At 44.0% G+C, this 25185-nt stretch overlaps 1 protein-coding gene across 1 annotated transcript in view; it reads left to right on the top strand.

Annotated features, from left to right (window-relative positions):
• LOC106611152 (tetratricopeptide repeat protein 7B) overlaps positions 1-25185 on the top strand; it is a 101663-nt gene that overhangs the window by 52426 nt on the left and 24052 nt on the right. Inside the window, 3 exon segments of the mRNA XM_045723572.1 lie at positions 4339-4436; positions 13146-13294; positions 25060-25070. Coding sequence (XP_045579528.1) covers positions 4339-4436; positions 13146-13294; positions 25060-25070 — 258 coding nt within the window.

Here is a 25185-nt window from a genome sequence, read left to right as displayed (position 1 = left end):
GGAACGTTGTGCCTCACACACTCAAAATGTAGTCTTTTGGAATGTCAGAGAAGAAGGAGTGAGGGAGTCTGGGGCCAAATGTCCATGATCTCAATCTCCTGTGTGAACATTAAGCTCCAACTTTAGCCTCATCTCTTACAAAAGGCTGGTATTAACTATGACGAGAGAGAGCAGCACTGCTTCCCTGATTATATCCATGGCTTTTTGATATGCTTTAAAGAATCCACTGAAGCTATACTGTACATAAAGAATCACAGGCCTGAGATCAGAGGACTGTACAGTCGTGGCCAAAAGTTTTGAGAATAACACATATACATTTTCACAAAGTCTGCTGCCTCAGTTTGTATAATGGCAAATTGCATATACTCCAGAATTGTATGAAGAGTGATCAGATGAATTGCAATTAATTGCAAAGTCCCTCTTTGTCATGCAAATGAATTGAATCCCCCCAAAACATTTCCACTGCATTTCAGCCCTGCCACAAAAGGACCAGTTGACATCATGTCAGTGATTCTCTCGTTAACACAGGTGTGAGTGTTGACGAGGACAAGGCTGGAGATCACTCTGTCATGCTGATTGAGTTTGAATAACAGACTGGAAGCTTCAAAAGGAGGGTGGTGCTTGGAATCATTGTTCTTCCTCTGTCAACCATGGTTACCTGCAAGGAAACACGTGTCGTCATCATTGCTTTGCACAAAAAGGGCTTCACAGGCAAGGATATTGCTGCCATTAAGATTGCACCTAAATCAACCATTTATCGGATTATCAAGAACTTCAAGGAGAGCAGTTCAATTGTTGTGAAGAAGGCTTCAGGGCGCCCAAGGAAGTCCAGCAAGCGCCCAGGACCATCTCCTAAAGTTGATTCAGCTGCGGGATCGGGGCACCACCAGTACAGCGCTTGCTCAGGAATGGCAGCAGGCAGGTGTGCATGCATCTGCACGCACAGTGAGGCGAAGACTTTTGGAGGATGGCCTGGTGTCAAGAAGGGCAGCAAAGAAGCCACTTCTCTCCAGGAAAAACATCAGGGACAGACTGATATTCTGCAAAAGCTACAGGGATTGGACTGCTGAGGACTGGGGTAAAGTCATTTTCTCTGATGAATCCCCTTTCCGATTGTTTGTGGCATCCTGAAAGAAGCTTGCCCGGAGAAGACAAGGTGAGCGCTACCATCAGTCCTGTGTCATGCTAACAGTAAAGCATCCTGAGACCATTCATGTGTGGGGTTGCTTCTCAGCCAAGGGAGTGGGCTCACTCACAATTTTGCCTAAGAACACAGCCATGAATAAAGAATGGTACCAACACATCCTCTGAGAGCAACTTCTCCCAACCATCCAGGAACAGTTTGGTGATGAACAATGCCTTTTCCAGCATGATGGAGCACCTTGCCATAAGGCAAAAGTGATAACTAAGTGGCTCGGGGAACAAAACATTGATATTTTGGGTCCATGGCCAGGAAACTCTCCAGACCTTAATCCCACTGAGAACTTGTGGTCAATCCTCAAGAGGCGGGTAGACAAACAAAAACCCACAAATTTTGACAAACTGCAAGCATTGATTATGCAAGAATGGGCTGCCATCAGTCAGGATGTGGCCCAGAAGTTAATTGACAGCATGTCAGGGTGGATTGCAGAGGTCTTGAAAAAGAAGGGTCAACACTGCAAATATTGACTCTATGCATCAACTTCATGTAATTGTCAATAATATCCTTTGACACTTATGAAATGCTTGTAATTATACTTCAGTATTCCATAGTAACATCTGACAAAAATATCTAAAGACACTGAAGCAGCAAACTTTGTGGAAATTAATATTTGTGCCATTCTCAAAACTTTTGGCCACGACTGTAAATAACTTTGTGACTACTGTTGGTGTAAAAAGGTCTTTATAAATCCACTTGCATTGATTGATTGATTGATTGATTGATTGAGCTAAATGATGTATTACATAACTCAACTCACTTCCTTACTGTTGCTGAATCCCATCTAGACATAACCCTGGTTCCTCCAGTGGCTCCATGTATGCATCCCAAATGGCACCCTATTCCCTATGTATTGCACTACACACCCCTATGGGCTCCTGTCATACAAAATGGATAGAGTGCCATTTGGAACGCAGCCCGTCTGCAGCTAATAGCAACAATGCAGCGGAGAGAGAGTCAGAGTGTGGACAGATCAGTCCCTCACATCATGTCAGCCTCTCGTTAAACTGGAGAATGTTATTCCACTGAGACCAATTACAAGGAACCAGAGTCCTCTCCTCCTAGTCCACTGCTACAGCCACAGCACACACACGCACATCATGAGACTAGACCGGGGCCGGGGCTACTGTAGCCTTATTCCTATACTACATAATCTGTCTGCAATGTATGCAGGATGCAGGAGCAGCTCATTATAGAAGGTGCGATAGCATTTACTTCAGACAAAACCTACAGGAGGGGAAATATACCGGTAGATGACACATTAGCGTGTTAAAGTTAGTCAGGAGCTGACTGATTTGAGGAGAAAGACGCAGTAGGTCCTGACAGGAACCAGTAATCCACACAGTGCACCAGACCAATGCATCATAATGTTTCATTGTCACAGTGACATTTGACTAGGGGATCTCTCCATGACTATCAATCTACACACAATACCCCATATTGACATAGCGAAAACACGTTTTTAGACATTTTTGCAAATGTATTAAAAATAAAAAAACAGAAATACCTTATTCAGACCCTTTGCTATGACACTCGAAATTGAGCTCAGGTGCATTCTGTTTCCATTGATCATCCTTGAGATGTTTCTGCAACTTCATTGGACATGGTAAATGATTGGACATGGTAAATGGTGAATTCAATTGATTGGACATGATTTGGAAAGGCACACACCTGTCTATATAAGGTCCCACATTTGATAGTGCATGTCAGAGTAAAAACCAAGCCATAAGGTCGAAGGAATTGTCCGTAGAGCTCCGAGACAGGATTGTGTCGAGGCACAGATCTGGGGAAGGGTACCAAAACATTTCTGCAGCGTTAAAGTTTCCCAAGAACACCGTGGCCTCCATCATTCTTAAATGGAAGAAGACCAAGACTCTTCCTAGAGCTGGCCGCCCCGAAAAACTGAGCAATCATTGGAGAAGGGCCTTAGTCAGGGAGGTGACCAAGAACCTGATGGTCACTCTGACAGCGCTCCAGAGTTCCTCTGTGGAGATGGGAGAACCTTCCAAGAAGGACAACCATCTCTACAGCACTCCACCAATCAGGCCTTTATGGTAGAGTAGTCAGACGGAAGCCACATCTCAGTAAAAGGCACATGACAACCCACTTAGAGTTTGCCAAAAGGCACCGAAAGGACTCTCAGACCATGAGAAACAAAATTCTCAGGTCTGATGAAACTAAGATTGAACTCTTTGGCCTGTATACCATGCGTCACGTCTGGAGGAAACCTGGCACCATCCCTACGGGGAAGCATGGTGGCGGCAGCATCATACTGTGGGGATGTTTTTTTTTCAGCAGCAGGGACTGGGAGACTAGTCAGGATCGAGGCGAAGCTGAACGGAGCACAGTACAGAGAGCTCTTTGATGAAAACTTGCTCCAGAGCACTCAGGACCTCAGACTGGGGCAAAGGTTCACCTTCCAACAGGACAACGACCCTAAGCACACAGCCACGACAATTCAGGAGTGGCTTCAGGACAAGTCTCTGAATGTCCTTGAGTGGCCCAGCCTGAGCCTGGACATGAAACCGTTGGAGCATCTCTGGAGAGACCTGAAAATAGCTGTGTAGCAACACTCCCCATCCAACCTGACAGAGCTTGAGAGGATGTGCAGAGAGGAATGGGAGAAACTCTCCAAATACAGGTGTGCCAGGCTTGTAGCATCATACCAAAGAAGACTCGATGCTGTAATCGCTGCCAAAGGGCCTTTAACAAAGTACTGAGTAAAGGGTCTGAATACTTATGTAAATGTGATAAATGTAATTTAAAAAAAAAAAAAACGTTTTTGAATTATGGGGTATTGTGTGTAGATCGATGAGGGGAGGGGGAAACTATTTAATCCATTTCAGAATAAGGCTGTAACGTAACAAAATGTGGAACAAATCAAGGGGTCTGAATACTTTCCGAATGCACCGTGTGTGTTGTGTGGTGGTGTGTCTAACCCACCTCCTAAACTTGGAGCATTGCTCTCGGTTTCATCACCCATACCATGCAGTGAGCGTGGGTCTGCCTTAGACACAAAAACACCGTTTTTAGTCTGAGCAGCTGTCATTCTAATAGGGTAGATGGGCAGAGAGGGGTTTTAGGAAGCTTAGCTATCTAGTTGGTGTTAAACATCAATTCTGTCTGTCTGTGTGTTCTAGTGATTCGGGTCGAGGCAGCAGCCTGTTCGACAGAGCCATAGCAGACAGAAGGACGCTAAATGCCATGACGCTGCCTGACTTCAGTGACCCAGAGACAGGTAGGTGTCACCTCACTACCAGTACCTCACAACCATATCTTTGTACCAGTACCTTACAATGATAGACATGCAGGTCAGTCAAAGCAAAACACTATAATTTTACATTTTAGTCATTTAGCAGACGCTCTTATCCAGAGCGACTTACAGTAGTGAATACATACATTTCATTTTCATTTCATGCATTTTTTTATTTTTATATATATATATATTTTTTTGTACTGGCCCCCCGTGGGAATCAAACCCACAACCCTGGCGTTGCACACACCATGCTCTACCAACTGAGCCACAAGGAAGGTACTGTCTTACCCCAGGACATTTACCATGGTGGCTATCCCAGAAAAAGATAGATAGATAGATAGATAGATAGATAGATAGATAGATAGATAGATAGATAGATAGATAGATAGATAGATAGATACATAGATACATAGATACATACATAGATACATACATACATACATACATACATACATACATACATACATACATACATACATACATACATACATACATGTTGAATGATAAAGCCTCAGTACCATGTCCAAGCCCCTATAGTCACAGTGTGTCCTGTCTCAGCATGACTACTGTATCTACAGCTACACCTGTATCTCTCTCAACACAGTATCATACCAGTCTTTCTCTGTCACGATGGCTACAGGGTTTATGGCCAAACTGGAGTAATGAGGAAACTAGTCGTTGCTGTTAAGGGCTGATACTCGAACCGACCACTCTGCCACTTAGCGATCAAAGCTAGCATTGATTGGCGATTCAGCCAAGGAATGACATTCTAGGCATACATACATACATATACTGAACAAAAATATAAACCCAACATGCAACAATTTCAATGGTTTTACTGAGTTACAGATCATATATGGAAATCAGCCAACTGAAATAAATTAAATTAGGCCCTAATCTATGGATTTCTCATGACTGGGCAGGGGCGTAACCATGGGTGGGTGTGGGGTGGGTGGGCCCTTGGGTGGGTGCTTCCTTGGGTGGGCCGGATGTGGAGGTCTTGGGCTGGTGTGGTTACACGTGGTCTGCGGTTGTGAGGCTGGTTGGATGTACTGCCAAATTCTCTAAAACGACATTATGGTAGAGAAATTAACATAAAATTCACTGGCAACCGCTCTAGTGGACATTCCTGCAGTCAGCATGCAATTGCACTGTCCCTCAAAACTTGAGACATCTGTGTCATTGTATTGTGTGACGAAACTGCACATTTTAGAGTGGCCTTTTATTGTCCCCAGCACAAGGTGTACCTGTGTAATGATGATGCGGTTTAATCAGCTTCTTGTAATGTCACACCTGTCAAGTGGATGGATTATCTTGACAAAGGAGAAATGCTCACTAACAGGGATGTTAAGACATTTGTGCACAACATTTTAGAGTAATACGCTTAAGAATGGCAAGAGTGTGCAAAACTGTCATCAAGGCAAACGGTGGCTACTTTGAAGAATCTCAAATATAAATATATTTTGATTTGTTTAACACTTTTTTGGTTAATGCATGATTCCATATGTGTTATTTCATATTTTTGATGTCTTCACTATTATTCTACAATGTAGAAAATAGTAAAAATAAAGAAAAACTCTTTAATGAGTAGGTGTGTCCAAACTTTTGACTGGTACTGTATTTCCCCTTCCGTCCCTGTCAGCAGTGTTAAGACACACCCTGCATCCTGTAGAGCTTTGGTGAGCTTTGGTTTTAGACTTTCATTTTGTCATAATGAAGGTATTTCTTACTGCAGTGTTCAATGTCCAACAGTTTTTCTTTCCTACCACAATAAAGGCTTTTATATCTGTGTTACCCCATACAGTATTATATTATGTCACTGATCAACTGAAAGGTTTCTCTAAGTCAGCGTTGCCATTTTTCTCTTCTTTCAGTGAGACGTTGCTAAGGGAACGACTACAGTTCTGTGTTTTCTATATATCTGTGTCATCGCTTACTTTTCTGTTGTTTCTAGTCTCTGGCTCTGGCTCTTTCTCTCTCTCGGGGGCTTCCGCTCTCTTTCACACCGGCCCCTCCCTACACCCTCCTCCACTCCTCCACATCCCAAGGCCGACCTCCCTCTGCATCCTCCGAAGCCGGCTGGCGGCTATCATGCTTTCTGTGACCACAGCCTTCAACGACAGTCCAACAATAGAAATGCTCCTCTGCACCGCCCACCACCATGTGCGGCCAATGGCATGGTTTGGTGTGCGTGACTCACAGCCCAATCACAGCAATGCTTGTGCATTTTTAACTCACTGGGATTGTGTCCAAAATGGCACCATATTCCCTATATAGTGCACTCCAATTGACCCTGGCATAGTGCACTATAAAGGATCACCTGTATTCACCTGGTCAGTCTATGTCATGGAAAGAGCAGGTGTTCCTAATGTGTTGTACACTCAGTGTATAGTTCCTTAAGCTCTTAGAGACCCCTTCGCACTCTAATCCCGTTAACGGATTGATTTTGACAACAGCCAGTGGAAAATCAGAGCGCCTAATTCAAAACAGCTAAGATCTCATAATTCCATTTTCTCAAACAATCAACTATTTTACACCATTTTAAAGATAAGACTCTCGTTAATCCAACCACATTGTCCGATTTCAAAAAAGGCTTTACGGCGAAAGGATAAAATTAGATTATGTTAAGACATAAACTTCACAAGAAAAACCACACAGCCATTTTCCAAGCAACTAGATGCATCACAAAAACCAAAAGTACAGCTAAAATATTCACTAACCTTTGATGATCTTCATCAGATGACACTCATAGGACTTCATGTTACACAATACATGTATGTTTTGCTCGATAAAGTTCATATTTATATCCAAAAACCCCATTTTACATTGGCGCGTAAAGTTCAGAAATGTTTTCCCTCCAAACCCACCGGTGAATGAGCACAATGAGCACACACATTACAGAAATACTCATCATAACCTTTGATCAAAATACAAGTGTTATGCAAAGAATTATAGACTTCTCCTAAATGCTACCGCTTTGTCAGATTTCAAAAAAGGTTCACGGCGAAAGCACAATTTGCAATAATCTGAGTACAGCCCAGAAGACACCAACAACTAGCAAACAGAAACCCACCATCTTGGAGTCAATAAAACTAAGAAATTACATTATAAATATTCACTTACCTTTGATTATCTTCATCAGAAGGCACTCCCAGGAACCCCAGCTCCACAATAAATGTTCGATAAAGTTCATATTTATGTCCAAATACATCCATTTTGTTCGCGCATTAGGTTCACTAACCAAATCCACTACGCGCGTGCTTACTTAGTCCAGACAAAAAGTCAAAAAAGTTATACTACAGTTTGTAGAAACATGTCAAACGATGTATAGAATCAATCTTTAGGTTGTTTTTAACATATATCTTCAATATAATTCCAACCGGACCTATCCGTTCTCTTTAGGAGTGAATATGAACTCAGCTCGCTCCCAAGTCCTTGCGTGTGACTGAGCCCATGCCTTATAATGGGACACCTAATTCCTTGGGCTGTTATTCCCATCAAATTCACCATAGAATCCTCAAACAAGGTTCTAAAGACTGTTGACATCTAGTGGAAGCTTTATGAAGTGCAAAATTAACCCTAAGTCACTGTATACTGGAAAGGCAATCACTTGAAAAAAAATACAACCTCAGATTTCCCACTTCCTGGTTGGATTTTTCTCAGGTTTTTGCCTGCCATATGAGTTCTGTTATACTCACAGACATCATTCAAACCGTTTTAGAAACTTCAGAGTGTTTTCTATCCGAATCTGCAGTTTAATTTGGGTACGTTTTTCATCCGGGCGTGAAAATACTGCCCCCTATCCCGAAGAGGTTTAACAGTGCTGAAAACCATGTTGGAAAGGACAAGGTGAAAACAATACCCAGGCAGCACAGTACTATTCAGGCCGGCCTAACAGAATGATTCAGGTCGGCCTAACAGTATGAATCAGGTCGGCCTAACAGTATGAATCAGGTTGGCCTATCAGTATGAGTCAGACCAGAGTGTCCTGTCCTGCAGGCCTAACAAGTCCCTATTTTGCCTAATTAGCCATCCCGTCCGGTTTAGACAATGAGTCAGCAGCCACTGAGGATATGAGAAGGAAAGGGAGAACAATGGAAAGAAAGAGAGGTGAACTCAGGGCACCATATCTATTTATCTGACTGACTGGGTCTTAAGACAGACAGGTTCTTTTCTATAATCGTATCTGTCACTGAGGACAAAAGAATAAAACGACAACGTCAGACAAATAAGATGTCAGTTCAGTTGGCATGGAGGTTGTTTGGGGTAAACAGAGGTAGTACAGTATACAACGTGTGAGGAATTTCCAGTCAGGCACTTGTACTACAGGTTTGTCTACAGGCACTACAGGTTGAACCCACCCACGTTTGCTCAAGCATGCTCCCGCTCCACACACATGTCACTCTACTACCTATTCTCTCCTTTATCTACCTCTCTTTGTCCCCTGGCTTTTTCTTTCTAGTAATTAGTTTGTCCTTTGGTGTTCCACAATCTCTCCCCCCTCTGCCTTCCGTTGTACCATTTTATGGTTTACTGCTAGATAAAGGGTTAGATTGGGGCACTTCAAATAACCATTGTGTATTTACACATGCACTAGAGACCCAAGGTTTTTGTATCTGCCATAATAATGTACTTGATCTTTAAATAAGGAACTTGATATTTATAATTAGGGAAGGAAAAGCTTGCAGCTTCAACCTTTGTCAAGGATGCCAATATGGCAGCCACAGAAACCTGCAGTGGTAAAGCACAGTTTAGGATGGATTGGATTTGCGCAATGATACTGTATTTATGTGGATCCATTTTCCTAATTTCATTAGCAGTTAGTAACAATAGCATAAATAACATGAATAAAAGTGTTAAGTATTCCCTGAAGTTAAAAATGACCTTTAAAATGTTTGACTCCCAAGTCTGCTACAGTTTTGTTGTTGAGTGAAAGTGATTTTTAAGTTTTCTCCTGGCTGTATCTCTTTAATTACCCCTCTTTCATTTTTTTTCTCTTTTCCGTAATCCTCCTTCTTTGTTTGTTTGTTTGTTTTTGTTGTTTTATTTTAAAGGCAGCCCTCCAGATGCTAACTTTCATCAGTATCATGGTTTTTACTCCATGTTTTCAGTTTGTAAGTAGCGCTTTTCTCCCTCCCTCCGCTCCCTCTCTCTTTGCCTACTAAGACGCTGGACTTCTGGCCTTGGCCTGATCTCTCCTCCACAGTCAGAATCTATCCATCTGCCACCACCTGCCTGTCTCTCTGTCTGTCTGTGCTCCTAAAGTCAGTCAGTCACCCACCATGTGTGGACTGTACCGGAGGCTGTCCTGTTCGCTACTCGCTAGTTCACCTTTTTTGTTCCGTTTTGTTTAATTAATTAATTAGTTTCCTCAGGCCCTTTGTGCTACACCTAAACAATTAGCTCACTATGCTCCCTGACTCGTTGGGCCAGCTATGGAGTAGGCAGCTCCATAATTAAAGAGGCAGTATCGTTTCCCCCGGCTGGATGCTCTATTCTGTTCACCAGATACGCAGCCTTATCGTAGACGGTCCCTCCACCTGACCATACAATGGTCTGGCTCATTAGCCAGACCAGTCCCAGTCGGACCAGCTGTTTGTTGTTTTTTTTTCTCATTTTCTTTGTGGTTTATTTGCCTTAGTTATAGGGCTGTCAGATGGAGCCTGTCAGTCAAAAGCACTACGTTGTCCATGACTGCTGACTCCTGGCTGTTGTATTGTGGAGACCAGTCAGTTTCGCTGCTGGGCATCTTGGCTTTCACAGATTATTAACAGTTTTCCTTTGAGCTTCTCTGACAGCGAACACGCACTGGCCACTTTCTTTTCATGTGGCCAGCCCGGTGTTCTTTGATATGCACTTGGACTTCACTAGAAACAAAACAAAAAGAGTGGATGAGCACTGCCTCTTGTAGTGGAGGAGGTACATAAAGATCTGAATTCAGATATGATGGAATTGTTTTACCACTATCCATGGAGTTTTTAAACTATGGCGCACGACATGGTTGACTGCGCCAATAAATCAACACAATCTACTTTTTGGTTTTATCAAATTGCCTGCATCTTGGAGCTTAAATTGGGATCATGTGCTAATGACGGTTTTAAAAAAAAGAGCAACAGAGCAATGTACTATACAACAAACTTGGTGCATGGAGGACACCATCTTTATGCATCTTCCCCATTCCTGCTGCCGCTCTGTGCTCTCAAGCCCCGGTGAAATGAATACTGTTTCTTTAAGAACGTGAAGATTCTTTCTGTGCTGCTGTGAACTGAAGCCCCACCCTCCACATCGCTCTCTATCAATGCCTTGCACTTTGTACCCTGCATGAAGGCCCTTTTAGCTAACCTTTTAGGCCGCTGTGTGTGTGTGTGTGTGTGTGTGTGTGTGTGTGGCGCGTGAGAGAGTTTGTGCTATTTTTTCCTAACTGCATGGATCACAATTTTCACTCATCCAGGTAAAGAGTATACCAGTTTAATCCAGGCTTAGTTTGACTCATTCACCTGAAGTGTGTGCCATTTATCGATATAACTGGATAACAACAGTATATCTACAGTCTGCTTGGTGATACAGCCATCTGTCTTGATGGTACAGCTCCTGGTGCTCTTTCTCTATCTATTCAGGGACCTTTTAAAACAATCAATCCCGCCACTTATCCGGGTGATCCTTCCTTCTGTGATAAACCTTCTTCAGCCATATCATATTGCTGTGGTCATAGAAATAGAATGGCTAGAACAGAAAAATCTCTTTAGGCCACGACATTACACGCAGTATGGTTGACACTGTCTGCATCCCAAATGGCAGCCTATTCCCTATATGGGTCAGTACTTTTGAACAGAGCAGGTGTCTCCGGTCTGTAGCTGTGCTAAATGTGGGAGCTGGAGCTGAGGCGGGTTACTGCTGCTGTTAGGGAAGGAAGATGGTCGATCTCAGGGGTCCCAAATGGTTTCCTATTCTCTATATAGTGCACTACTTTTGACCAGTCAAAAGTAGTGCACTATATAGACAATAGGAAGCCATTTGGGATGCAGACAGGGTTGGTTTTTAGAAGCACACTGTGTGCCTTGCCCATCGCTTCAGTCAATAACCAGGGAGCTAGAGAGAAAGCAAAGAGTTCTATTTCTGATAGCCTGCCTGCCTGTAATCCTGTGTGCAGGGGTGTGGGTGTTCAGAGAGATAGATTGAAGGATGAGCATGTGTAGAGGTAGGAGAGAGAGTGCTTAGAGTAGCTACTGTGTTCATAAAAATAGTTCTAACATCTAGATTAGATGATATATTTCTGGTTTAGATTGTGTTCATTACTAGTGTGTTGAGGTAATAAGAGGAGCCTTTACAGTGCTCAGATGATGTTCAGCATCGATGGCTGGTGTGTTTCAGTGATGTAGAATATAACACCAGTCTATAGTGTAACGTAAAAGGGATTTCAGGATCAGTGTTTAGTTTTAAGGGCAGCCAGTCAGTTAGTAAAGGTGAGTGAAGTGTGTTGAGAAGAGTAGGTTGTTAATGGGTTCATATGGACACTGGAGGTGTTTTATGGATGTTACTGGTTATTAAAGGGTCTATAGCTTAATAGAATCACTTACGCAGAAAGTTTGTGTGAGTGCGTGTGTGTGCACACCCCAGCCTGCCTCTGCTGCAGGCCTGTTTTAACGGGACGTGTCGGTGCGAGCGCGTGTGTGTGCACGCCCCAGCCTGCCTCTGCTGCAGGCCTGTTTTAACGGGACGTGTCGGTGCGAGCGTGTGTGTGCACGCCCCAGCCTGCCTCTGCTGCAGGCCTGTTTTAACGGGACGTGTCGGTGCGAGCGCGTGTGTGTGCACGCCCCAGCCTGCCTCTGCTGCAGGCCTGTTTTAACGGGACGTGTCCGTGCGAGCGCGCGTGTGTGTGTGAAGTGGCCAGAGGCTGTTCCCTATTCCCATTTCACTAAATCCTCTTAGTACCATTTCAGTTTAAACGCAAGTCAAATCTCTACTCTCAACTCACAAGACTTTATCAAAAACATCTCTCTATAGCCAGGGGTATTTTCTCCCCCCCTAAATTCATCACAGGCATTTTCTTTGCCCTGCCCCTTTCACCAAATCTTCTTGACAGGATTTGAAGATAGGAAGCATTTGGCCTTTAATCTAAAGCTCTTTGAGGCCTATAATGAAAGCCGTCTTGCTTTTTAGAGTGGGGGAAAGTAGTTTCCACTCCGAATAGTATCTCCAACGAACCAACTCCAGTCTCAAATGTAAAGCAGTTAGCCTAGTTTCTACAGCTACAGCCAGGTTATTGTACATCTATACATGGATATGTGAATCAAGGATTTGCATGAATAATAGGTTTTTTGCAAGGACAGTTAATAGGTACTGACTTAGTGTAGCTGACTAAGTATAGCCTATATAATATGAAGCATTTTGTCAAGGCATGAAGCCATCTGTGTGTGAAATGTTATGCAGCTTATGTCCTTAAAGTGGAGAAACGTTAGCCTGCAGTTGCATCCTTTACCATGAGGAGGTGCTGCCTTATTGACCCCCTCTCCTCCCATGTCCTTCTCCCTCTCTGACTCTCTCTCTCTCTGTATCTCTCTCTCTCTCTCTGTATCTCTCTCTCTCTCTGTATCTCTCTCTCTCTCTGTATCTCTCTCTCTGTATCTCTCTCTCTCTCTGTATCTCTCTCTCTCTGTATCTCTCTCTCTCTGTATCTGTATCTGTGTGCAGGCTCAGTCCACGCCACATCCATGGTGGCGTCGCGGGTGGAACAGGCCCTGTCAGAGGTGGCCTCCTCCATGCAGAGCAGCGCCCCCAAACAAGGACCCCTACACCCCTGGATGACTCTGGCTCAGATCTGGCTCCACGCAGGTATAATTGTACACTACACCACTATAACACACAGCTATGGTAGTACACTACACCACTAACACACAGCTATGGTAGTACACTACACCACTATAACACACAGCTATGGTAGTACACTACACCACTAACACACAGCTATGGTAGTACACTACACCACTATAACACACAGCTATGGTAGTACACTACACCACTATAACACACAGCTATGGTAGTACACTACACCACTATAACACAGCTATGGTAGTACACTACACCACTATAACACAGCTATGGTAGTACACTACACCACTATAACACACAGCTATGGTAGTACACTACACCACTAACACACAGCTATGGTAGTACACTACACCACTAACACACAGCTATGGTAGTACACTATACCACTATAACACACAGCTATGGTAGTACACTACACCACTATAACACACAGCTATGGTAGTACACTACACCACTATAACACACAGCTATGGTAGTACACTACACCATTATAACACAGCTATGGTAGTACACTACACCACTAACACACAGCTATGGTAGTACACTACACCACTATAACACACAGCTATGGTAGTACACTAGACCACTATAACACACAGCTATGGTAGTACACTACACCACTATAACACACAGCTATGGTAGTACACTACACCACTAACACACAGCTATGGTAGTACACTACACCACACAGCTATGGTAGTACACTACACCACTATAACACACAGCTATGATAGTACACTACACCACTATAACACACAGCTATGGTAGTACACTACACCACTATAACACACAGCTATGGTAGTACACTACACCACTATAACACAGCTATGGTAGTACACTATACATTTACATTACCTTTACATTTAAGTCATTTAGCAGACGCTCTTATCCAGAGCGACTTACAAATTGGTGCATTCACCTTATGATATCCAGTGGAACAACCACTTTACAATAGTGCATCTAAATCTTTTAAGGGGGGGGGTTAGAAGGATTACTTTATCCTATCCTAGGTATTCCTTAAAGAGGTGGGGTTTCAGGTGTCTCCGGAAGGTGGTGATTGACTCCGCTGTCCTGGCGTCGTGAGGGAGCTTGTTCCACCATTGGGGTGCCAGAGCAGCGAACAGTTTTGACTGGGCTGAGCGGGAACTGTGCTTCCTCAGAGGTAGGGGGGCCAGCAAGCCAGAGGTGGATGAATGCAGTGCCCTTGTTTGGGTGTAGGGCCTGATCAGAGCCTGAAGGTATGGAGGTGCCGTTCCCTTCACAGCTCCGTAGGCAATCACCATGGTCTTGTAGCGGATGCGAGCTTCAACTGGAAGCCAGTGGAGAGAGCGGAGGAGCAGGGTGACGTGAGAGAACTTGGGAAGGTTGAACACCAGATGGGCTGCGGCGTTCTGGATGAGTTGTAGGGGTTTAATGGCACAGGCAGGGAGCCCAGCCAACAGCGAGTTGCAGTAATCCAGACGGGAGATGACAAGTGCCTGGATTAGGACCTGCGCCGCTTCCTGTGTGAGGCAGGGTCGTACTCTGTGAATGTTGTAGAGCATGAACCTACAGGATCGGGTCACCGCCTTGATGTTAGTGGAGAACGACAGGGTGTTGTCCAGGATCACGCCAAGGTTCTTAGCACTCTGGGAGGAGGACACAAGGGAGTTGTCAACCGTGATGGCGAGATCATGGAACGGGCAGTCCTTCCCCGGGAGGAAGAGCAGCTCCGTCTTGCCGAGGTTCAGCTTGAGGTGGTGATCCGTCATCCACACTGATATGTCTGACAGACATGCAGAGATGCGATTCGCCGCCTGGTTATCAGAAGGGGGAGAGGAGAAGATTAATTGTGTGTCGTCTGCATAGCAATGATAGGAGAGACCATGTGAGGATATGACAGAGCCAAGTGACTTGGTGTATAGCGAGAATAGGAGAGGGCCTAGAACAGAGCCCTGGGGGACACCACCAACACACAGCTATGGTAGTACACTACACCACTATAACACACAGCTATGGTAGTACACTACACCACTATAACACACAGCTATGGTAGTACACTACACCACTAACACACAGCTATGGTAGTACACTACACCACTAACACACAGCTATCGTAATACACTACACCACTATAACACATAGCTATGGTAGTACACTACACCACTAACACATGGCTATGGGTGTGTGTGTGTGCACTTGTGTTCGTGTGTGTGTGTTGTTAGTGATTGGCAGGGTGTGTGGGAGTGGTAAACCATGAATTCAGGGGAGGTGGGGTTGTGGTGGGAGGAGGGTGGTGGACTACTACCAGACAGCAGCTTAATGGAATCAAAATATGTTCCTGGGAGGTGATCTGACTGTGGACCATTATCATAACCCAGGCAGGGCAATAGGTGGGAAGGAATCTACACACTGACTTCTTTATTGGGTCAATATTCTTATCGCTGGCCTTGCGTAGATACTCACACCAAGGGGACGTCACCTCCCACTAAAACAAGAGAGAGAAGAAATTAATGAGAGCGGAGAGAGAGAGAGATGAGGGGATGGTTGAGAGAAAATGTAATAACTTGCCTGTGTTAGTTTTTACTGTGTTTATTTAGAACCTAACAGACAACTAGTTAAAGCTCAAGCTAAGGTTATTCACCCACTGGGTCAAACATCTGAAAAGACAAAGACATGTTTCCACCAGCACAAATATTTATACCCCGCCTTTAGGCGGAATCGCCTCCTTTTCTCTAAACATTACATCTTTGTTGCTAGGCAGGAAATGAAGTGATGTGGGTAATAAACTGTTCCTTCTCTCTTAATGTGACCTGACCTGACTTCGGCCACCATTCCTCACTAATCCACAGTTATCCACCCTTATCAGTGACCGCAACCTTGTGATTGCCTTTTCTCTTACTTAGTAACATTCCAAGCCCCTGGCTCTTATCCAATTTCCATTGACCCCACCATATACAGTGGCCAGAAAAAGTATGTGAACCCTTAGGCTAATGACTTCTCCAAAAGCTAATTGGAGTCAGGAGTCAGCTAACCTGGAGTACAATCATTGAGACGAGTTTGGAGATTTTGGTTACAGCTGCCCTGCCCTATAAAAAACACTCAAAATTTGAGTTTGCTTTTCACAAGATGCATTGCCTGATGTGAACCATGCCTCGAACAAAAGAGATCTCAGAAGACCCAAGATTAAGAGTTGTTGACTTGCATAAAGCTGGAAAGGGTTACAAAGTATCTCTAAAAGCCTTGATGTTCATCAGTCCACGGTAAGACAAATTCTCTAGGAGTGTCTGTCCTGCAAAGATGACTGCAAGAGCACAGCGCAGAATGCTCAATGAGGTTAAGAAGAATCCTAGTGTCAGCTAAAGACTTACAGAAATCTCTGGAACATGCTAACATCTCTGTTGACGAGTCTACGATAAGTAAAACACTAAACACTGCTGTCCAAAAAAAACATTGCTGCACGTCTGAAGTTCGCAAAAGAGCATCTGGAAGTTCCACAGCGCTACTGGCAAAATATTCTGTGGACAGATTAAACTAAAGTTGAGTTGTTTGGAGGAAGAAAAGGCACAGCACACCAACATCCAAACCTCATCCCAACTGTAAAGTATGGTGGAGGGAGCATCATGGTTTGGAGCTGTTTTGCTGCCTCAGGGCCTGGACAGCTTGCTATCATCAATGGAAAAATGAATTCCCATGTTTATCAAGACATTTTGCAAGAAAATGTTAGGCAACTATCTGCCAATTGAAACTCAATAGAATGGCTTCAACAGAAGAAAATACACCTTCTGGAGTGGACCAGTCAGAGTCCTGACCTCAACCCGATTGAGATGCTGTGGCATGACCTCAAGAGAGCAGTTCACACCAGACATCCCAAGAATATTTCTGAACTGAAACAGTTTTGTAAAGATTAATGGTCCAAAATTCCTCCTGACCATTGTGCAGGTCTGATCCGCAACTACAGAAAACGTTTGGTTGAGGTGATTGCTGCCAAAGGAGGGTCAACCAGTTAAGGGTTCACATACGTTTCCCACCCTGCACTTTCCACGGTGTGTTCAGTAAAGACATGAAAACGTATAATTGTTTGAGTGTTATTAGTTTAAGCAGACTGTGTTTGTCTATTGTTGTGACTTAGATGAAGATCAGATCAAATTTGATGACCAATTTATGCAGAAGTCCAAGTAATTCCAAAGGGTTCACATACATTTTCTTGCCACTGTACATTCCTCCTACATATAACCATTAACTTCTGGTGTAGCAAGTATTTCAAATTACAACCCAACAGTCCCTCCTATTTTGATAGTAATTCTTTACTGTTCAACATCGCATAAACTTTGAAATTACTTATAAATGAACAAAAAATAAAACATGAACAAAAAATAAAACATTATTAACATTCACAGTTGATTATTAGATTTAATCCTCCAAGACTTATGGCCTCTGTTCTATAATAAATCTATGCAGACTCTTATTTCCATCTCTCATTGGACAACTGATAATGACATTTCAGCTGGAGCTTTTGACTTCCTCCATTTCCTCCTTCTGGTTCCTAAGAGAGTGATAGCACAAGACATGAAAACAAAAAGAAACACAAAACATAAAAAGTATTAATAATGTGCTAAACTATGCATAATTTAAAAAAAGTTTGATAACATGACAATTCCCACTCTCTCTTCGCCTTACTCTATGCCTTCAGGATCATTTTCTGCTGGGTTCTACAAAATGAAGGCCCTAAGAAACCTCCTCATGCTTTCACTCAGTCTTCCCCCGTCTGGCAACAGGTTCCAAGAGGTGTTCCCAAGCCATTTTCACTTTGCTCCCCATCTCCTAATTTGGGCTATAGTCCAGTTCCATGCTGTTACTATAGCATCCTTCACCACTACTCCTGCTCCTTCAGTTACAGCGACTGCTGTGAGAATAGCTATTGCATTGAATCTGTCTCCTGCTCTCCTATTGCCTTTGTGGTTCACTGATAGATCTAGGACTGAATCTTTCAGATTCTCCCTACCTTAGAAACATTTAGAGATGCACAGTTGAGAGCATCCTATCGGTCTGTATCACCGCCTGGTACGGCAACTGCACCACCCGCAACCGCAGGGCTCTCCAGAGGGTGGTGCATTCTGCCCAACGCATCACCGGGTGCACACTGCCTGCCCTCCAGGACACCTACAGCACATAAACCACCAGGACACCTACAGGACATAAACCACCTGAGTCCCGACCTGTTCACCCCACGCCTTTGTGAACACCCTCATTACAGTGTAAACTTTGGGTCCCAGTGGTTGATACACAGCCACCTTCTGACACTTTCCGTTTACCGTCACTCTGTCCCAATCTTCTTGAAGATATTTCAAGTGTTTGCTGGCTGTTATGAATGGGGGAGATATCAGTGGCGTTAGAAGCGTATCCAACCTTACAAAACTGAGTCACTGTAACGGGTGTCGTTGGGAAGAGAGGACCAAGGCGCAGCGGGTTGCGTGCTCATCATTATAATTTATTAAATAAATGTGAACACGGAAAACAAGAAAACAAAGAACGACAAACCGACAGTTTTACAGGCTGAATACTAGCAGTGCAAAATCAACTACCCACAAATCCCCAGGTGAAAACAAGCAACTAATATATGACTCCCAATCAGGAACAACGACGTACAGCTGTTCCTGATCGAGAGCCACACAGACCACACAGAAATAAACAAACTAGAAAACCAACCTAGAATACAAAACCCAGAACATACACCAAAACCCCGGAATACATAAATAAAACACCCCTCTACAATACACATAACCCCCGAACCACATAAAACAAATACCCTCTGCCACGTCCTGACCAACCTACAAATACAAATAACCCCTATACTGGTCAGGACGTGACAGTACCCCCCCCCAAAGGTGCATACCCCAGATGCACCTCAATAAAAAATTAAATAAATAAACCCCTAACTAAAGGGAGGGAAGGGAGGTTGGCTGCCGTCAACGACGGCACCTGTGCTACACCCCCCCTCCCCAACCCACCTATACTGGAGGTGGCTTAGGTTCTGGCCTACTGTCCTCCAGACTGTAGGCAGAGTCTCTTGTCTCCGGACCGTAGGCAGACTCACTCAGTTCCGGGTCGTAGGCAGACTCATTCAGTTCCGGGCTGTAAGCAGACTCACACAATTCAAAGTTATTGTAAACCTCATTCTGATCCGGACCGCAGGCAGACTCACTCGGTTCCGGATCGCAGGCAGACTCACTCGGTTCCGGATCGCAGGCAGACTCACTCGGTTCCGGATTGCAGGCAGACTCACTCGGTTCTGCACAGTGGGCCGTCTCCCTTGGTTCCGAACTGTAGGCCGTCTCACTCGGTTCCGGGCTTAATACTCTTACCGGATACTCTGGACGGGGCACTGTTGCCGGATACTCTGGACGGGGCACTGTTGCCGGATACTCTGGACTGGACACTGTTGCCGGATACTCTGGACTGGACACTGTTGCCGGATACTCTGGACTGGACACTGTTGCCGGATACTCTGGACTGGACACTGTTGCCGGATACTCTGGACTGGACACTGTTGCCGGATACTCTGGACTGGACACTTGCCGGATACACTGGACTGGACAATGTTGCCGGATACTCTGGACTGGACACTGTTGCCGGATACTCTGGACTGAGCTGACGCACTGGAAGCCTGATGCGTGGTGCTGGTACTGGAGGTATCAGCCTGGAGACACGCACCTCATGGCTAGTGCGGGGAGCAGGAATCGGCCGAGTTGGAGTGGGCTGACGCACTGGAAGCCTGATGCGTGGTGCTGGTACTGGAAGTGCCAGTTTGGGGACATGCACCTCCGGGCTAGTGCGGGAAGCGGGGACAGGCTGAGTTGGACTGGGCTGACTCACTGGAAGCTTGATGCGTGGTGCTGGTACTGGACGTGCCAGCCTGGAGACACGCACCTCAAGGTTAGTGCGTGTAGCGGGAAACACTGGACCGTAGAGGCGCACTGGCGGTCTCGAGCGCAGGACTGGCATCACCCCTACTGGCTGGATGCCCACTTTCCCCTGCCACATGCGGGGCGCTGGTACTGCGCATACCGGCCTGAAAATACCCGGCCTCGCCACAGCACCCATCACCCCAAAGCACGGGACCTGTCCAGTCATATGTTGCCCAAAAAAGGTACGGGGATTTGGCCTGGGGCGCAATCCTCGCCCAGCCAAACTACCCGTGTGCCCCCCCCAAAAAAAAAATCTTGGGGCTGCCTCTCGGGCTCCCTTAACTCCTCCATAGCCCTGGAAATGCTTATCCTCAGTTCTGCCCATGTCTCACAATAGTCCATCCGTTTCTCCCTCCTCCGCTGCTTGGTCCATTTTTGGTGGGTAGTTCTGTAACGGGTGTCGTTGGGTAGAGAGGACCAAGGCGCAGCGGGTTGCGTGCTCATCATTATAATTTATTAAATAAATGTGAACACGGAAAACAAAGAACGACAAACCGACAGTTTTACAAGCTGAATACTAGCAGTGCAAAATCAACTACCCACAAATCCCTAGGTGAAAACAAGCAACCAATATATGACTCCCAATCAGGAACAACGACGTACAGCTGTTCCTGATCGGGAGCCACACAGACCACACAGAAATAAACAAACTACAAACACCTAGAATACAAAACCCAGAACATACACCAAAACCCCGGAATACATAAATAAAACACCCCTCTGCAATACACATAACCCCCGAACCACATTAAAACAAATACCCTCTGCCACGTCCTGACCAACCTACAAATACAAATAACCCCTATACTGGTCAGGACGTGACAGTCACATGCTTCTTAATTACACACTTCAGGATGTGATGCTATTATTACAGCGAACTTCCTTTCCTTAATTTATGAGCTACACAGATCTCTGCCCCAGTCACATTCCATTCCGCTCTCCCAATTCCCTGTAACGTTAATGCCTTGGTTTTTGGGACTCCACAGAGTACACTGATGTCGGTCCTGCCAGACTCTGCACTTAACACCCTTATGCAAACATTCTGTCTCAAACACATGTCCTGCATATACCTTGCCTCCGGCACAAATATATTTGCACATTAATCATTCCATCGAACCCATAACACGCTAGTCACTACTGCTACTCCACTTATATAATTATAAACATACTTAAACATTCTCAAGTCAATTAGTCCATTTCCAACACTCCCTCCTCTGGAACAATGATCATTCTCATGTTCCACGACACCTACAAAACATTTTGCCTTGAAGAGGGAAAGTAAACGTTTAATAATTTCACACCACCCTTGATGTGATTGAGACTGGGGAAAGAACCGTCCATCTGTGCTGTTCTGTTATATGCCAATGGGATGCTAGTCTCCATGCCAGTCTCCTTCATCCTCATCCTCAGGTGTCAAAGCAAGACAGACTTTGAGCCTTGTACGCAATTCATTGTACCGTATTATCCAGCAATCCATATGTATTGATGCGCTTTGACATTAGGATTCTTGTAAAATGAAACCCCTACTATCCTGTACCCCCTCATGGTTGGCCCAACTACCATCTAGTGGGCTCTCTAATAACCTCCCTCTTGGAGGACACTAAAAGATAAGGTTTACAAGGAGGAAAGCCCTCCCTAGACACTATACATTTGAGCAGTGCACCCTCCCCTCACTCTGTGCTCTCCTCACAGCTCCCTCTCTCTTTCTCTCCTTTCCCGAATCATAATTAAAACAGTTGATAAATTATCCAACCCAAATTTAGAATGACAGTCCTTAGTACTTTACGTTGAGTCACTTGAATTCTCAACTTAGCACACACCGACACTGTTAGTATATACATTTACAGACAGAGAAAATATATAGACACCATGTACGGCCACCGTTTGTCCCTTTTACAGTTGCAAGTGGCATGTTAATGACAGGTTGGTATCTCAATGCATTTTTTACTTAAGTAACCACACCCCCTTCCCGGCACTAATCTTCTGGCGTATCTTCATTTTCTTCATATTGCGTTACAGTACATCTTCCAATCGACACATATGTAACTCATGCCTGTCACAGTTAATGGCCCTTGAGAATGTCCCAATTTCAATATCTGGGGAATAATCACATTTTCCCAAGCACACAAATCTCTCACCTGATCCGCCACCACTATTCTGAACAGTCCATTCTGTCTGGTCCATTTTCCCACCAGTGCACCAGCAGCATGAGAGGAGTTTGAACGTGATCTCTCTCCATGCTCACTCCACATGCAGTCTCGGGACTCTTGTCGCACTCTTGCCGCTCGTACAGAGGTTGCTGGCTCGGTCTCAGGTCTCAGGGGAAGTGGTGCCTGACAGGGCCATGGTAAACAACATTTTCTTCAGCTGGTTAGGGGGGGTGAAGCTCACACTGTTCTCGTTGTATTATTCCTTCCATGCATATAGATACCATCGGTACTCACTAACGCCATAAATTCAAGAGAGGACAGACCAAAACAACGGTTTAAGGCATGTCTGATTCAGCAAATCCAAACAACTATTTACTGTATGACAAATGATTACCTTACCAATATTCTTAATAAAAAAATCCCCAAAAATGTCAAACAGCATACCATCACACTGTTGAAACCATTTTACAAATTGGATTATACTCCCTTGTCATACTGGCATCCTCACAGCAGAGTTACCGGGTCAGGGAGTTAGCGAGCTAGAAATCCCAACCATACAGCAGACCCAATCTGGTGAGATTTGTATCGAAACAAAGTCAAAAGCAAGAACCAAAACAACAACAGCTATACACTTCTTCATATTATATTTAAATCTCACCCAATGTCTCTATCATTTCTAGTAAGGTTGATCAGGCCTCACCAGAAAGTCAGGTATGGAAATTCTAATCAGTAATGAGGAGAGACAAGGTCAATCACCAGTCAGGATATTATTTTATTCAAAACGTATTAATAAGGCAGCCGGTGAGGCCGAGAACTCTGACGTAGAAAGAGTACAAATATATTTTATAGCAAAGATACACCCTCTTAGTCTACATTGCAAACAGCAGATGTGTGGAATGGGTCATAAGGTGAGACTTGATATATGAGAAAGGAGTATCCCCCAGCCAGATAGAATTTGCTGTGAAGACTGTTCTTATTGTATAGAAACCAGAGTTTGGCCCCTACTGTAAGACAAGGTTCCTCTCATCATTATCCATCCCCGAGCCATCTCTCCCTGGTACGTTACAGTACACAAACACCAACTCATTCTATGAAATGCATGCTGTAGGTTTTATCACCAAATCATTCATAAATCAATTGTCAGCGGTAAGCTTCAGAGGCTCCTCTCAGTTCACACAGACTCAGATGAGAGAGTACAAATAGAAGCCTATTCTATTGCATAAAACAACCATTTGCCTAAACAGTATTAAACATAATAGTGTAATTTTTTTTCTCACACAGTCATTCAACACCATTAAGTGTTTTATTTCCCTTTTCTTTCCCTGTACTTCAGAAACCATTTAAAAACATTTCAAACATTTCCATCATTCTGCATACCCAGTTTACAACCAAATTAAAAAGACCCCACACAATAAATCAAACACGGTATTAACACCACTAACAAATATTCATAACCTGGGAGTTGTGTGTGTGCGTGCTGGTGTGTGTGGTAAAACATAGGGCAAAAACAAAGAAACCAATGGCCAGGCCTTACTTATTTGGGAGCTCCCTTGACAACCGGATCCAGATACCTTTATACTTTATAAAACTGCTGAATTTCACGAGACAACAGTCTTGGGAAACAATTCAAAGAGCGAAATAATGACACCCCATCCTCTCCTGAAAGAGAAAATGTACATTTTGTTAGTATTTACTATGCTACATCTTAATCAACAACCCACAAGTTTTAATTAAAAACAAAACATGATAATGATATCATGATGTCCTCCCTCCAATTTTTAATGGTTTGTTTTTATCCACCCCAACGTTTATGTACCCTTTATTTAGCATGTACTACCCTTAGACATGGCCACATTTATCTCGCCACCGAGTCTAACGATTTACTCCCGTATATAACTGGTCTCTCTTTTCCCCATGATCTTCCGTAACCACCGTGCTACAATGCCCTTCATGTTCATGAACAAAATGTTTAAAAGGTCATTTTAGGTTTGGTAAACCCAATGCTGTCGCTCGGCCACCATTCCTCACTAATCCACAACTATCCACCCTCATCAGTGACCCCAACCATGTGAATGCCTTTACCCTTACTTAGTAACATTCCAAGCCCCTGGCTCTTATCCAACCTCCATTGACCCCATGATATACATTCCTCCTACATATAACATTCACTTCTGGTGTGGTAAATAAAAACGTATACCAATTTCATTTAAGGACCAAAAAATTGACAGCTGTGCCATATAAATTGCAAAAATAGTGAAGAGATTTTCGATGTACCTATTCCATGGCACATGGTTTATGAATTGACACGCAAAACAACGTCGGATTCAAAACTTGTCACGTCCTGACCATAGAAAGCTTTTATTTTCTATGGTAGAGTAAGTAGGTCAGGGCGTGACAGGGGGTTTTGTCTAGTTTATTTATTTCTATGTTGGTTCTAGTTTCTTTTTTCTATGTTGGGGGTTTTGTTTAGTTTATGTATTTCTATGTGGGGTTCTAGTTTCTGTATTTCTATGTTGTGTTTTTTTTGGGATGATCTCCAATTAGAGGCAGCTGGTCATCGTTGTCTCTAATTGGGGATCATATTTAAGTTGTTGTTTTTCCCACTAGGTTTTGTGGGAGATTATTTTGAGTAAGTGTATGTTGCATCTCTTCGTCACGGTTTGTTGTTTTGTTTATTAGTTTATTTGTATGTCTTGAATAGTTTCACAGTTTTAATAAAATGTGGAATGATACACACGCTGCGCCTTTGTCCGCTCCTTCATACGACATATGTGACAACTTCAAATTTTTCAATTTAAATAATTT

The sequence above is a fragment of the Salmo salar genome, chromosome ssa09 (genome assembly GCF_905237065.1).
Source record: "Salmo salar chromosome ssa09, Ssal_v3.1, whole genome shotgun sequence".
In the NCBI taxonomy this organism is placed as follows: Eukaryota; Metazoa; Chordata; class Actinopteri; order Salmoniformes; family Salmonidae; genus Salmo; species Salmo salar.
This window is presented reverse-complemented; position numbering and strand designations above follow the sequence as displayed.